We start from the raw sequence: 17,796 nt of genomic DNA, 5'->3' as shown, positions 1-17,796 counted from the left end.
TTTGTCCGACTAGACACCCTTAACCCTTAAACGCCCAACCTTTTTTAGGTTCCATGTACGCCCAAGGGTGGGTAAACAATTTCCACCTCGAAAATAGCTAATATATTTATTGAGAGTTGTTGAAAATGGATTAAACACAGCATCTTCTAAAATATTAATATAAACAATTTACAAACCTTACAAAAAAATTACAATGTACATCAAAATTAACATACCAGTAATTCAGATTTGTCGATTTTCTCCATATTCTTTCTTTCAGCCTCGTCAATGGCGGATAATTATGTAGATTATGTAATTATACATCGATAATTATATGGATTATCTTCATACCAACGAGAAATTATATAGAAACCTTTAGTAACAAGTTTTGCCAAGGGTGTACTTTTTATGCCCATCCATATTTAACTCAAGATGCTGCTTTTATTTTCAAAAATATTGGTAGAACCAAATTAACATTCGATAATGGGCTGTCTTTTTAACAATAAATAATTTTAAAAAAAATTTAAACACGTAATAAATATATTACAAGGGAATACGCATTAGGTGGACATTTTTTACCCACCCTTGGGCGTTTAAGGGTTAAGCTATTAACAAATGTTCAGCTTGCTATTAATCAACTTTTTTTTCATACGCGGGATCCAGACCTATGTTTACTGTTTCGTTTTTGAGCTCAAACGTTGCGGGTCTATTCCTCGAGTTTTACTTGTTTCCAATTCTGTATATTATGTCTATTATATCTTTCACTCTCACCCAAACAAAGCTACTGTGACACCATCAAATTAATCAAACTTATTATATAATCGTATTTAAACTACACATATTTCCCAAAATGTGTTTAAAAAACGAGAAAATTTTAGATAAATCTTCTAAATACTCTACCGAAATATGTTTAAATGTGGTAATTTAACTCTGAGAGGATTACTGAAATAACTACGCATATATTTTACTTAATTGCTAGGATGATTTTCAACTGTTGCTGAATTTCCGTAGTATTTTCGCCGACTTCATTTGTAACTGAAAAATGAGTGTTAATTTTCCATCTCTTATACGTTTTCTCGAGAACGTTTCCACCACATCTGTTAAGATTTAATTAAATTAAATGAACACGTTGGAACCGCAAGCGTAATTTTCAGTTATTAGATTTCAAGACAAATTGGGAAAAATTAGTTAAATTACCTGAAAATTACATATCTTTATTTGATTTTTTATTTATTACCTTTGATGCAAACCAACTCATTCTAAAATATCTTGAATACAACAGAGCTTCTGTGTTGGTATTTATAAATCCCCAAAAAGCATTTGACTCAGTAGAATTAAATAGCGTAATTGAAGCATTATGTTATTATGAAAGTCGAATTCATCATCATCAGTAGCTTGACAACCGTTTTTGGGTCGTGGTTTGTTCTAGATGAAGAGGGAATTACGATACTCCAAAGATTTTTCAACCAAATCTATAAAAAAGGAAAATTCCCTGTCCAATGGCTTGTATCTACCTTTATCCCTTTGCCAAAAAAGAACAAGGCAACAAAGTGTCAAGACCACGGACTGATAAGTCTGATGAGCCATTCTTTAAAAATATTCCTCAAAGTTCTTCACTACAGAATCTCCACAAAATGCGATAACGTTATTGGTTGCTCACAATTTGGATTTCGAAAAGGCCTGGGTACCAGGGAAGCACTAGTTGCAACCCAAGTGCTAGCTTAGAACGGCTACGATCAAAGGAAAGATGTAATGATGTGCTTTATAGATTATGAAAATGCCTTCGATCGAGTACAACATCATAAACTAGTACATATACTAAAACAACTTGACATAGATCAAAAAGACATTCGTTGCATAGAAGCTCTTTACTGGAATCAAACAGCCGTCATCAAGGTGGATAATGAAACAACGCAAGCTCAAAAAATTCTCAGAGGTGTAAGACAGGGATGCATTCTCTCCCCACTACTGTTCAATTTATATTCAGAAAGTATCTTCCAGGACGCTCTTGAGGAATGCGAAAGCGGCATCAAAGTAAATGGTACCTGGATCAATAATATGAGATATGCGGATGACTCGGTCTTAATAGCAGACAATATAGAAGACCTCCAAAACCTTCTTAATAAAATTGGAGAGCATAGCGAGAACATGGGACTTAGCATCAACATAAAAAAGACGAAGTTCCTTATAATCAGCCGTCAATTATGTCAACATCAAAATGCAAGACTAGCATAATAACAACCAAGATGTAGAGCGCGTAAGAAAGTTTAAGTACCTGGGAACCTGGCTATGTGAAGACTGGTTGTCGGATATGGAAACTAAATGTCGGATAGAAAGGGCCAGAAGTGCATTCATGAAATTCAGAAACGTCTTTACGAACTCTGACTTTGACCTAAACCTAAGACTAAGATTCACAAAATGCTATATATGGTCGGTGCTCCTATATGGCATGTAAGGATGGACTTTAAAAATAAACACAATGAATAAGCTAGAGGCATTTGAGATGTGGATTTATCGACGAATCCTTAAAGCTCCCTGGACCGCAAGAATAACAAATGAAGAAATCCTGAGAAGAATTGGTACAGAACGACAACTGCTATGCACAATTAAACAGAGAAAAACCTAGGACAGCTAATTAGAAATGAAAGATATAAGTTTCTGCAAACCTAAATTGAAGGAAAGATCGAAGGAAGAAGGGGAGTGGGCAAGAAGAAAATGTCATGGTTCCGTAATGTCAAACAATGGAAAGGACTTAAAAACATAGGGGACCTAATACATACTGCAAGGGATAGAGAAAAATAGTCAAACGTGATCGCGAACATCCATTAGTGGATTGCATAAGAAGAAGAAGGTTTGTTCTAGGATTTTCCGCCATCCTGTTCTGTTCCTTGCTGTGTTCTTCCAGTTGGTAATCTCAAGTGTTTTCAGATCTTGTTCCACTTGTTCCACGTATCTAAGTTTGGGTCTTCCGTTTGACCTTCTCTCTACTAGTGTCTGCCTCATTATATGTTTTGGTATTTCAGTCTCCAACGTCCGTTCAACATGGCCTGTCCAGCGCAGACGTCTGATCTTTATAGATGTTATGACATCTGGTTCGTTGTATGCTGCGTATAGTTAAAAAATTATATCTTCTGCACCATACGTAATTTTCGTTTACCCCCTTATATATTTGTCTGAGGATTTTTCCTTCAAACGTACCTAATAGGTTCTCATCGCTTTTTGACAGTGTCCATGTCTCTGATCCATATATAAGGACCGGTTTTATAAGGGTCTTGTATATTTTACATTTGGTTTTTCTTGTGATGTTGTTAGATCTTAGATGTTTAATTAGTCCATTATATTGGTAGGGGAGCAAAGTATGCTAAATGTGCAGTCACTCGAGCGCTTTGGGGACCTATTGGGTTGTGAAGAGTAGGTCCTAAAACCAAAAAAAGTTAAGTAAAGTTTTCCATTTTAGTGGGCGCTTGCCATTTTTTAAGTTAATTTTCCATTTCCAACAATCGTTTTTTCCGATTATAACGCCATCTATCCATAACTCGAAAAAATGTTTCGAATAAAAGTTACTTATTTTTACGTAAGGAATCCAAATCTGCAATAAAAAATGGGGGTTCCTATTTAAGATTTTAAAGTAACCCCCCACCCCACATCCATGGGGGGTCGTGTTTAGTAACATTCGATAGATTTTTCAAAAATATTGAATAAGTGTATTTTACAGTTTTTCGATCTGATGTTCATTTCGCGAAATATCGCGGGATTCGTATTTAAAATATTAAATTTACCCCCCACCCCTCTCCGTGGGAAGTCGTGTTTGGTATCATTCGATAGATTTTTAAAAAATATTGGGCACATATTTTTTAGTTTCTCGATCTGTCATTCATTTCGCGAAATATTCGCTTTTTTCTTGTGAAACTTTGGGACTCACCCATTTCCTTACGCCCGGCTCAAATCGTCAGATTTTTGAAATATACACTCTTTTGCATGTACTTAACTTACCTTATCTTAATCTGACAATTTCGAGTTTTTTTAAGAATAGATTTTTTTTTTCGGGCCCCCCTTAACGAACTCCCCTGTGTTAAGAGCCAATATATGGTAGAGGTACATCTGCAGGGTACCAGGTTTCCCCCATATGCTAATCTGACGCGCTCGAGTAACTGCAAAAATCCCCGCTTGGGCTCCCCTACCATATGTTTTAGTGTCCATATGTATTAATCCATTATATGAAAGTCGCACAATATAAAAAATGAATTGATAAAAAATAAGTTAAATTCAAATTAGTATTAGTTTAGTTTTAATTAATTAGTGTAGTATTGTTTAAGTCAAATTGGTTTTCTCAGGATTCGAAAAAAAATGAATGCATTTAAAAAGCACTCTCCCGAAATTTTGCGCCAACGCTTTTAAATCAATATGCCCAGCGACGACTGGCCTAATTTTAGTTGTAAAAATTGGTTAAGAATCGACTTACCAACATTATCAGTTGATAAACAAAATACATTTTTCTACAACCACTATTCAAAGTGCACTTTTCTGCACGCTTTTATGTTAGCAAACTTGATATTTTCTCACAGTATAAGATATTTGACATTAGTGTGCAGAAAAGTGACGTTTCTGTGCCGCAAAGTTCTTTTCTGCACAGTTGACTACCTCATTCTGAGTAACGTTATATTCTGTTTACATCCGTGGACTACCGCATTCTGAGTAACGTTATATTCTGTTTACATCCGTGGTTAAACTTTAGACAAATATATATAACCTATAAGACAATTATTATATTTAACTATAGCATAGAAACTAAATTATGGATGTTACAACTGTTTTATTTTACAATTTTATTCTCATTAAACATTTTATAATTATCAAATAACCAATAAGGATTTAGCAACCTGTGCAAGAGACGTCGAATGAAGTAGGTTTTGTGTAAATCCGTGACTGCATAAATATAATGTCAATAATGTGTAATAATTGTTTAAATTTAAACAAATTAAGGCAGTGCATTAATTTTTTAACTGATTTCTGTGCAATTTATTTAGGTATAAGGAATTTAAATTGATTAGTAGGTATTAATTAAATACAGTTTAAAATGTATCACATAGGTACCTATTATAATTAATCGTCGTTTGGAAATTGTGATTTTTATTTTTAGGAAAAACTGTGCTTGTAGAAAAAGTATAGTGTGAAACACGTGCAGAAAGGTAATTTCTCACTCGTTTGAATTGCGGCACTCGCTTGCGCTCGTACCGCAACTTTTCAAACTCGTGAGAAATTAGTACCTTTCTGCACTTGTTGCACAATATACTATAACGACGAGTGTTTTTTAATAAAAGTTAGGAAAAGCCAGGTGTTCACTCGTTGACTTCTCAATATATTTGTTTTGATTTCAAATACAATACCATCACAATACCAAAAACAATATTCCCAAAATGTTGACAGCTGTTATATTAAAATGTTTTGTCAGCTCGATAGCACGATATTTCAGTACATATATTTCTATAACACGAAATACAAGCTTACGAAATATTCAACTTCTCGAATATGTATATTGTTTTACCAAGACATTTTTATATTAAGGTTCAGGTAGGTACGATAGGCCTTTGTTATATTAAATGAAGATGACATGTCCAGGTAATATATTATAGGTGTTACATGGTGAAAAGCTTTTTCAATAAACGGTACAGCTTACAAAAAATTACTTCTGACTGAGTTTTTTCGTGAACTTTTTAATTTTGGGCTTCTCTGTTGCTATTGTAATTAAGTATGTGAACATAAAACAAACACTTTTAATTTCAATCCACCAACTTTTTTGGTTACACCTTGATATTTACGTTGTTGAACAGTTTCTTCCTTAGTGGGATAATTTCCAATTAATTAAAACATGATTATTAAAATTCAAGTTCGCATTTTAACCTTAGCTGCCGCAATTAATAAATACAAAAAATTAAATAATTTTAGTCGATTAAAACTACATATTTTCATTATAATTATTATTGCTTTTTTACCAATAAAAATTATAGGACATATATGGACTAGAATACTAAAAACAAAATTAAAATTATGTTTTAATGTTATTTACTTACTTACTTACTTAGCCGTCCTCTTGTAAATTATGGTGTCGAGGGTTTTTTGTACTTTACGGTGTCGACTTTACGGAATTTCGGAGTTAAATGCTACATTTAAAAAAAATTTAAACAAATTATAAAAATCAATTTTTTTTGGCCCTTGTAGACATTAGTTTACGTTCTTTGGATCATTGGTGACAAAAAGTATTTTGTAATTTTTCTCGAAAGTTAATCCTTTTCGAGTTATAAACAATTTAAAACTGAAAAATATCGAATAATGTTTAAGGTTCAAAAACAGAAATAAAAAATATTATTTTTGAAACTGAGGAGTAGGTACCCCAAAAAGCTAAAGCCTTCTTCTAGGGGCTCGCTATAAAATTTTTGGCACGTTTTATTCTAAAACATTGCTTTTTAATAATTGTTAATTAAGAACTAAAAAACAATATTTTAGAATGAAACAAGCTCAAATTACTTATTAATACCTGATAAAATAAGGCTTGAACTTGAATTTGTGTACTTAGCAGTTTCAAAAATATTTTTGATTTGTGTTTTTGAATCCTAAAAATCGTCATTATTCGATTTTTTTCAGTTTTAAATTGTTTATAATTCGAAAACGATTAACTTTAGAGAAAAATTACAACAGAACTTTATTGTTCTTAATGGTCCAAAGAACATAAAATAATATCTACCCGGGCCGAAAAAATTGATTTTTATAATTAGTTTAATTTTTTTTTAAGAAATGTAGCAATAACTCCGAAATTTCGGCCTTTAGGTATGGGGCATTTAACATCAACAATAATCAGTATTTCTTCAGGACTTCAAAACGCAAAAAATATACAGGGTGTTCCATTTGAAATAAGAAAGTTAATTAGATTTTCAGAAAAACGGAAGATCTGACAACAATGTAATTATCACTATAATATCGGCCGCATTAGAAAACTGCTACCCACCAAAATCTATAAAAATCGTGCAAGCCGTTTCCGAGATAATTGAGGGTTTCCATACATAAAACTCACTCTGTATAATATTTGAAAAAAAAAAGAGAAATTGTAGAGATGAAAAATCTAATTAGCCGCACGATGGATTATCCTATCGATATCCACATTGGTCACCGATTACATACGGACTTTTTAAATTATCCCACGACCAATAACTTTTGCTAAGAATACGTGAAATAACGCTGCCCTACCAAAAAAATAAATGGATGAGAAAAAATAATTCTTTTTAATAACTAATCCTGTTATTTTTCGATATGTTTTTGCGGCTAAGAGAAAATTTTCACGTTTGCAACAGTAATTTTTATCAGTTGATGTTGTAAAGTTGTAGAGTCTAAAAGCTGTCTAAAAATAAAAATTTTTTGAAACGGGCTGAAGCCTTAGCGCTGTGTATAAAAACTTATATATTTATTAGTATGGTTCTTCTCAGAGGCTTTTTTCAGTGTGACGCAAGTGACAGAAAAAAGGCACGTCCGTGATACATACACATGTATAACAGTTATTACAGTTGTTGATAGATGGCGCTATAATAAAATAAAAAGATTTAGGTTTACCGATTTATTGATTATTTACCTATTACATATTATACGACTATAATAAGTATAGAAGAACTTTAAATTATTTAAAGTTCTTCTCAGTCTTTCAGTGTGTCAATAATGATGTAATATAAATATGATTTTAATTATGTAGAGAATCATATGATAGTATGACATTTTAATTAAAACTGACAGTTGTCAGAATCGTAATCTTAATTTGGTATAATACCAAATTAGTAGGGAACTTGCACATTTTTTATTACATAATAATGTTCAGTTTTGTATAAAAATTAGATTTCCAAAATTTCACGTTTCAAAAACTCATAATACCTTAGAAGTACAAATTTAAAGTCTTCTGTATTTTAAAATAGTTCAAACAACCCGTGACGTCACATAGTTTAAATATATGGTTCCGTTTGTGGTTATATTTAGGTATATTCTTCTGCTTCTTATTTAGTTTATTGGCCTCCACCTACTTGGGTATTTGGCCAGGTCATCGTCGCGGAATAAAGGAAAAATATTTATATTCTAATGACATTTATCGTATGTCATTGTAATAATATATATACTGAATTCGCTCTACCAAGATTCACTTTGACACATTCGGAATAGGAAACATACAACACAAAAATTCCTACCTCATACTATTAACTGCTAAAATCAACTTAATCTTTCATTAAAAAAAGAAGAATTATTAGAAATAGTGGGAGTGTCTATTAATCTCATAAAATTTTGTGGAGTTTATTTCTACAAAATATTTTTATTTTGTACAATAAATAATTTTCTTATTTGTTATCAATACATTATAATAGTGTAAATAAATAATTATTGATTGGCGTAAGGTTAATGTTATTTTTGTGTCTGTTTACTATTAATAATATTGGCTGAGCAGGTGCGTTGGTTGTGCAGTAATTTCCAGTCACTTCTGCAGAACTTTCCAAAAAAGAAATTACTAACGTCAGTGTCAAAGTGAATCTCGATAGAGCGAATTCAGTATACCAGTTTGTTGAGATTGGAGTTTGATATAGTTATTGAAGGAAAGGAAAGAAGGTTTAGGTACTATGGAAAATAAAACCATTTTGTAAAAGTACAAAATAGTTTTAAACGATCAAAAGCACTTGTAACGTCACATAACTGCATTTTCTACTGACATTCATAATGTATAATTTAAAATTATATACAATTTTGTTTACTTTGTTGGTTCAGATTGTAAACATATAGCCCGACGACGCCACGACGCGTTTTGGGCGGGCTAGTATAATTTGAATTTTTAATCGTCTTTAGGGGCCAAACGAAAGACAAACTTTTTATCTTTGATACATGTTTTAAATTATGTTCTGTTGTGACTTAAAACATTTTTTTCGAATTTAAAATTTTATGCAATTTCCCGTACCTATGTGTTTATTTCATTTATAAAAAGGTATGTTCTTTAATTTGTATAGTTTTATAAATTGTACAGATTATATAGACGGAGAGGCAGCGCTGAAAAATATCTTTGAATTTACTAAAGCTAGATTTCTCACAGTTGAATACTGTGAGTGTGTAGAGAAACATACTGCGGTCGGTCAAGCGAATCGTAAAACAGGGGTTACTGAGAGGGTATCAAAGTTGCTTTCCTACGAAGGTGATTAAATACATTTACTCAGACTGAAGATCATTACACACATTCTAAATTAAATATAAATAAAATTATCTTACAATAAAACACTGAAAACTTTTGTTTTCTATACTTCCACAAAATTTATTACTTACAACTATGTGACTACAGCTGTTTCGGCAGAGTGCCTTTCTCAAGTGATATAATTTACAATGTGTTTGCCTTTTTAAGTCTCTAACTGAAGAGGTTGAGGAGTGGGGAACTGTTTGTCTCGAGTTGGTCATTCAGAATTATCTCTGTATTTTTCAGTTTATTAATTTCCATAGATTCTAAAAAAGATAGCTTAAGGCGTTTATTTTCGATATGCAGAATTTGAAACTCTTCATTGAAAGAATGATTATGATCTAGAAGGTGAAGTGCGTATGTAGAAGTGTCTGTTTTTCTATTGTTAAAAGCCCTTTTGTGTTCTGCTATCCGTTTGTCAAAAGTTCTGCCAGTTTGACCGATGTACGTTTTCGGACAGTCACCACAAGTTAGTTTGTACACACCACTCTGTAGTTGCTTTCTCTTCCGGCTTTTATTGCAACTACAGAGTGGTGTGTACAAACTAACTTGTGGTGACTGTCCGAAAACCTATATCGGTCAAACTGGCAGAACTTTTGACAAACGGATAGCAGAACACAAAAGGGCCTTAAACAATAGAAAAAAAAGACACTTCTACATACGCACTTCACCTTCTAGATAATAATCATTCTTTCAATGAAGAGTTTCAAATTCTGCATATCCAAAATAAAGGCCTTAAGCTATGTTTTTGAGAATCTATGGAAATTAATAAACTGAAAAATACGGATATAATTCTGAATGACCAACTCGAGACAAACAGCTCCCCACTCCTCAACCTCTTCAGTTAGAGACTTAAAAAGGCAAACACATTGTAAATTATATCACTTGAGAAAGGCACTGTGCCGAAACAGCTGTAGTCACATAGTTGTAAATAATAAATTTTGTGGAAGTATAGAAAACAAAAGTTTTCATTGTTTTATTGTTAGATAAAATGAACTTCCATCAAGTAACGGTCGAATCCATCAATTATATAAATAAAATTATTATAGTCGGTCAGCTGTATGACGGGACAGAGCCGGTCGGTCGGCCCCAATAGTCGATTGAGGAAATGAAACATTTTGGTTCGCAATTTTTTCGTTCAGAATGGATTTACTTGAAATTTTCACAGAAGGTAGGGAATAGCCCAATGATCACTGTCTATATCATGCCGCTATCATACGCTAAAACCTTAAAGGAAGGTTCCACCCCATCTTGGGGGACGGAATTTTTTATTACATTTTAATTATATAATTCGATGGAAAAGGTGATTCTAAGAAAAAATGTTTTTTACATATTCTTCGTAAAACTAATATTTTTCGAGTTATTCGAGCTTGAAAATAACAGTTTTTCGACGAAGAAATCGACTTTTTTAGAGGGTTTTTTGAGAATACCACGAAAAATATACATTTCGTCAAAAAAAAAACAGCAGAAATCAAAATTGTGTCTTTTGGTAACACAAACCAAATTATTCTCCAATAATATCTTTAAGACCAATACAAACCGAGATACGGCATGTTAAAGGTTAGCTTTTTTCGTCAAATGCATAATTTAAAATATTCAAAGAAAAATAATCGGAGAAATTTGCATTTTACGAGGAAAACTTAAATAATATTTATTCAGGTATACAAATAGACCTTTAAAAAATAATAAAAAGTTTCTAGCATGAAAAGTAAGCGACTTATAATCAAAAAAAATGTCGGTACCTGCTTTTCTCTACGAAGAAATCAGTGAAAAGGACCCTCTAACTACCTTCCTAATTCAAAATTGGTCTTCACTTTTCTGTAGTTCCTTTTATATTTTATTATCAATACACTCAATGAGCTTGACCTATTTAAAATGCTTAATTTTGGGAAAATTGGAGTTTAGAGAAAAATTGATTTTTTGCAATTTGTATTTTTTACTTTTTACTTCAAAATATCTCCGAAAATACTGAAGATACGAAAAAAATTATAAACTACTAAAGTGTAGCCTTTTTAATGACCAAATTTAAATCTGGCTAAATAGTTAGCCAGATATAGCTGTTTAAAACCTCTTATGAAAATTTTTAGAATTTGATTTTTAGCGTGTCTTGAACCTACATAGCACATAATGAAAATCTTATTTAAAAATGAAAATACAAAATATTATTATTACCTAGTTTATTATGACATATTTGATATGTTTAAAGGGTTATGAACTCATCTCTAAAACATCCATAACAATAATGTTTATGTTCTACTTTTATAGTAATAAAGGTTCTTATACTGCTTATCCTTTAGTGTATAAAGGCTTGCTTTAAAAATTAAATGAACACATTCATACATTCAGACGGTTTTATAGTCATTTTTATTACAATATTTATTCATATCATCTTTGTCAACAATGTTGTATAATGCTTTGATAATACCATCATATTCTTTCCATAGGAGTGTCTCTCAAGGGTAAAAAAGGGTTAATATTTTATTAAAAGTAGTAATTATTTGGCTATACACTTAAATATTAAATACATATATTATAATTTGAGCCATGTCGTATATTTGACCACTGAATTTAATTGAACAAATAATAAAACTACCTAGATGTCCTGTAAAAGATGACACCCTAGATATCCTCAGATTACATACAAGATATAAAAGCATAGCTGCTTTGGTGGTGTATTTGCAATTCGTGTTGATGCAAATTGGAGAGCATATTAAAGACATTGGAAATGTACCTATATTAAAAATATCTATAATAGTATAATATAAAAAATACTAGAGGAAGAAAGGAGACCATAATATCATTGTTTGGATAGCAAATAACGAGAACTATATAGACCAGGGTATTTAGCACAAAATAAATCGATTTTTAAATACAACACTTAGAGATTTGCAACTTTTTGCGTTGTATTCAAGATGATGTCAGGAAGAAAATCTACTATAGAAAAATAGGTGGAAATACAGTGGTGTTAAAAAGTCCTGCATCACCTCACCAAATACACGGTCTGTCGTCGATTTTTCCTTGTTCAGCATATTTTTTAATGACTCTATGCGAAAATATACAAAAAACTTGTGTTAAACCTCAAAAACTATAAGGCGCTTAAGTGATGCAGGACTTTTTAACACCACTGTACATAGTTGCATTTTAAAGCGCATAAAATGCATCCTGAAGTGCACAAAAATGGCAAAATAAGCCTATTAAGGGCCAGATTTTGTTACTCGGGTAGTTTTTGGGTTCGCTGAAGACGAATACGCCATTAGAACTGACCACAGGAGCACCTGGTGCCCAGGGTCACCGCTAAGGCACGTCATCTGAAGTATTGAGGGTTTTTGGCATTAAATTGATGAAATCAGATTACTCGGGGGCTTCTGGGGTCGTTGAACAAGAATACGCCATCAGCACCGATCCCTGGTGGACGTGGTGACCAAAAACTCAAGAAGGTATTATCCGGTTATTTTTATTTGAGAAAAATGCGATAAGCAGCACTATGACCGACGAATAACAGGATAGTACCGACCTATATGAAACATAATATGGTATATTTTATAAGAAATTGGTTCTATAAATTTGTATTGTTATAAACAAAGCTTAATTTTATGTCTTGATGATTTTGTGTAAGTTTAAATTACTTTTATCATATTTCTGCAATGCATTTTCTATAAGATGTTCAAACAATAATTGGTTTGTATACAAAAACTAATTAATAATTGAGCGAACGGTAGGTAGTGAAAGATAAAAAAATATATACTTATTTAAATAGTTTATAAAACCTTGAACTAAAAATTAAAAGTTTATCTATTCAACACTTACTTATATTATTATTTTCTCTTACGAACTGATTTTCAAAGATTTGCACTTATTGCAACAATAAGTGAAGTGTTCATAATAAGGCCACGTTTTTCTTAAAAAATTGAAGCAGTAGTTTGGTGTTGAACATATGTTGATAATCCCTACACCTGATTATGTAAGAAAATATTCCGGGTAAGCTCAGTATTGAGATAAAGTTTTCTTGGTATTACACTTCGTCACTTTCTTCCTCTGAATCACTGTTCTCCACATTGATAATAATTTTATTTATAACAGGAATGTTTTTTTAAGATATTCTTTTTCGATATTTTTTACGTGCTCTATTGCTTTCTTCCAGTTATCCTCAGAGATATTTTTAAATTCAGAATCTATTAGTTTCACGATAGTGTTATAACATTTTGGACTTACATTTTTTTGTCTCACATTATATTTCAGTTGAGACCATAACAACTCTATTGGATTTAAAACGCAGTAATATGGTGGTAGTCTTAAAGTTGTATGTCCATTTTTACTTGCTGCATTATCAATAATATATTCCTTTACAAATAATTTTGTATTAAGTACCTCTACTAATTGGTCTTTAGTGTACCAATCTTCAAAATATAAATCTTGTGATAATAAAAAATCTTGCAATTCATCCTTTCTAGAGTATTTATTCGGAATTTTTTTAAGTTGTCTAGAATGATATGATGCATTATCTAACACAATAACACTGTTGTCTGCTAAATTTGGTTATAAGTTATTTTTTAAACCACGATTCGAAAAGTTCACCCGTAATATCTTGATGATAGTCCAAACAACTGTCTTTAATGTCTTTTGCACTTAATAGTAAGCTATCGGTTACCCAACCATCTTCCCCTCCACAATGCAAAATGCATATTCGTTTGCCCCTGGAAGGTGGTACATTAACTTTGCACTTTACATTGTCATTACTCCAACCTTTGCCAATTGTTTCGTTAGTGTCAAACCACGTTTCATCTAAGTAATACATTTTTCTTCCGCTATTTCTGTACTCGGTTATCTTTTCCAAATATTCATTACGCCATTTTATTAAACGGGCACTTTCCATTATAGTATGTAGTTTATTGATTGTTTTATACTTAAAACCATTTGATAGTAAAAATTTTCTTAAAGTTGATTTACAGCAATTAATAATATTTTTAGATTTTAATTCAGCTAAAATTTGGTTAAGTGTGGGTATAATATTACCTGCAAACATATTATAAATGGTTTCTGAAATGGGACATAAAAGATGTTGCTCAATAGATCGATGTAGTCTAAAGTCGCTCCTTTTTTGTCTATTTGTAATGCCCTCCTTTATAATTCGATATACAGTAGCACATGAAACTTTTGTTAAAGACGCAGTTTTTAAAATACTCTCGTGCCGTTCCAGTTCTTCACATAATCCATTAAACACATTTAACACAATTTCTTTAGCGTCTTTGGATAAATGTTTTCTTTCTGGCTTTTTAATACTTCCTCTACTTGGTCCAGCAACATTTTCAGGATTATTTGGTGGTAGAATTTCCTCATTTTCTTCAACAATTTCTACTTCATTATTCTCAACAATGTCTAATGCACTATTCTCCCATGGACGCCACATTTTTATTTACTTAATTTTTTTCTGATAGCGAAAGCGTCACTAATAAATGCGTGCTCTCTTTACAGAGTTTAAACTAAAAATTATAAATACACATAACAATACCGAAAGCCACATCAGTCTTTTTGGCCGTTCAGAATTTCGTGGAAATTTAAAAACCTTTGTCAGCACAGCGCAGGGCTGTGACAAGAACCCGACAATCGAGTAAGAGGAGTCATAAACTCATAAACTTTTATTGATAATAAGTATAAAAAGGAGCTTACATCGGCAACTTTTAGCAGCAGCGTAAATAAAAACATTATTGTGATTAAAGATAAAAACATTATTTTGATTAAATAGACCTAACAGTTATACTTATTTAAATATAATGTATTATTTATAATTGTACCTAATGAAATTATATTTTACAGTACTTATTTTTGCGTTTTTCTGAATACTATCCTGTAACAAGGCAAAATATTAAAGAGGAACTATTAAAACAGATGTCATTTGATCTAAGCACATGGATATTTTTTTCAGTATACCCTTAGAGGATGGAAAATTTTACACCACCCTCTGGTATACCACTTGTACACCAATTCGTCTATCTCTTTAAATTTCTCAATTATCGGTAACCGAGCTTTAACATGCCTTAGCAGTGATCTTGGGCACCAGTTGGCCAGGGGTCGGTTCTGATGACATATTCGTATTCAGTGACCCCAAAAAACGCCTAATAATCTATTTGCATTCATTCGTGGCCAGGTGCTTAGAAGTCAGTTATGATAGCGTATTCGTATCCAGTAACCCAAAAATCCCATCATAGAATCTGTTTGCTATGCATTTCCATTATATTTTCTGTAGTAAACTTTTTTCTGACTTCATCCTGGGGGACTTTATCTATAGTATATGGCTTAACACCCCATGTGGGGTTTAGTCGCTTTCGCTTTCTAGATCCATTTTATGGGGTAAATCAGTCCCCTTGATCATTGTATTTGTTCACTAATATGTCTCCATTTCTTCCGGTCTATTGCCTTCTCTTTTCATTTTGTAATTCTTGCCCCTGTTAGGTCCTCCTCTACTTCAGGTAACCATTTCGATCTGGGCCGACCACGTCCCCTTTTTCTTCCTGATTGACACATTATCATAGCTTTTGATAATGATTCTGGTCCTTGTCTCCATCTATGACCCAGCAATTTGGTTTTTTGTACTTTTATTTTCTTTACTATATCTTCTCTATTTAATTCTTCTAAAATTTCTTTACTCGTTTTCCTTCTTTACTTATTGTTCGATTCTCACCGGACCAGTATTGTCCTTATTATCCTTCGTTCATTTATCCTTAATTTCTCTTCTTATTTTTTGTCATAGTCATCGTTTCTGCTGCATACATCGATATTGGTCTTATTATTGTTTTATATACAGGGTGTCCCGAAAAGATTGGTCATAAATTATACCACATATTATGGGGTCAAAAATAGATTGATTGAACCTCTCTTACCTATATACAATAGTGCACACAAAAAAAGTTACATCCCTTTGAAGTTACAAAATGAAAATCGCTGTTTTTTCATATATCGAAAACTCTGAGAGATTTTTTATTGAAAATGGACATCTGGCATTTTTATGGCAGCAACATCTTAACAAAAAAATTAAAGTGAAATTTGTGCACCCCATAAAAATTTTATGGGGTTTTGTTCCCTTAAAACCCCCCAAACTGTTGTGTACGTTCCAATTGAATTATTATTGTGACACCATTAGTTAAACACAATGTTTCTAAAACTTTTTTGCCTCTTAATACTTTTTCGATAAGTCAGTGTTTATCGAGATATTTTGAATATTTGTCGAATCCACCATATATTTGTATATGGTTAAGTACATTTATGGAGACATGTTAATAATCTGAAAATTTATTTATAATTTACATTTTTCGGTATATTGTGAAAAAGAAGCTACATCTCGATAAAAGGTGACTTATAAAAAAAATACTAAGAGGCAAAAGTCTTAAAAACACTGTTTAACTAATGGTACCACAATAATAGTTTAATTGGAACGTACACAAACATTTGGGGGGTTTAAAGGAACAAAATCCCCATAAAATTTTAACGTAAATATATTGAAAAAGAAGCCGCCTCTCGATAAAAACTGGCTTATCGAAAAAATATTAGGAGGCAAGAAAGTTTAAAAACGTTGTGTTTAACTAATGGTACCACAATAATGAATTAATTGGAACGTACACAAAAGTTTGGGGGGGGGTTTAAGGGAAGAGAATCCCCATAAATTTTTTATTGGGTGGACAAATTTCACTATAATTTTGTTTTAAGATGTTACTACCATAAGAATGATACATGTCCATTTTCAATAAAAAATCTTTAATAGATTTCGATATATTGAAGACAATCGATTTTCATTTTGTAACTTCAAAGGGCTGTAACTTTTTTTATGAGCACATTTGTACTAAGGTAAGTTCGGTTCAATCAAACTATTTTTGACCCCAAAATGTGTGGTATAATTTATGACCAATCTTTTCGGGACACCCTGTATATTCATTTTCATTTGTTTGGTCAATATTTTACTCTTTAGTAGTTTTCTAATAGAGAAATAATACTTTTAATAATAATAAATTTCACGAATAGAGTGTGCGAAATATTATAGAAAAACCGAAAAGGAACACATTATCAAAAGTGTCACAAGGCAAAAACGGAGATGGTTTTTCAGCGTATTTTTGCTAGTGAGATTTCAAGCCAAAATGTTTCCATTTCTTTCCCTTCGTCCAGCATTTTTCTTTTCAAAGTTTTCTTAGGTCTACCTACTTTTAGTCAGCCTTGAGGAATACAATCCAGCGCTGCCCTTGCAACGTGATCTGGGTGTCTACGGAGTATATTACCCATCCATCTCGTGCATCCATCTAGTCCATCGTCCATCCAGTTTGTTAATTATAATAAATTGTTTGTGTGGACGTGTTCACAAATAGGGGATAGCATTAAATTTTTTATTTATTAAAATGCATAGTCCTTTTTATACTTTCCTTGGCTATACCTATTTTTTTTTAACTGTAATTACAGATGAAACAAATTTAATCATGAACTAAAGTCTGTCAAACACAAGACAGCTAATTTTATAATTTTTATTGAGCAATACCTATTAAAGTTAGTGTATAACTGACAAGAATAAAAAACCGCTAAACGCCGTAAAA

The 17,796-nt window shown here is 31.9% G+C and overlaps 2 protein-coding genes across 3 annotated transcripts in view; one reads left to right on the top strand and one right to left on the bottom strand.

The window, feature by feature from the left end:
* Window positions 1-17,796, top strand: part of LOC114337816 (relaxin receptor 2) — an 800,386-nt gene that overhangs the window by 151,682 nt on the left and 630,908 nt on the right. The window lies entirely within an intron of this gene.
* LOC126880666 (uncharacterized) lies at window positions 13,767-14,630 on the bottom strand. The gene has a single exon (XM_050644719.1). The coding sequence runs from the start codon at window positions 14,628-14,630 to the stop codon at window positions 13,767-13,769; it is 864 nt and encodes a 287-aa protein (XP_050500676.1).

This window comes from Diabrotica virgifera, chromosome 2 (genome assembly GCF_917563875.1).
Source record: "Diabrotica virgifera virgifera chromosome 2, PGI_DIABVI_V3a".
NCBI classification, from domain to species: Eukaryota; Metazoa; Arthropoda; class Insecta; order Coleoptera; family Chrysomelidae; genus Diabrotica; species Diabrotica virgifera.
This window is presented reverse-complemented; position numbering and strand designations above follow the sequence as displayed.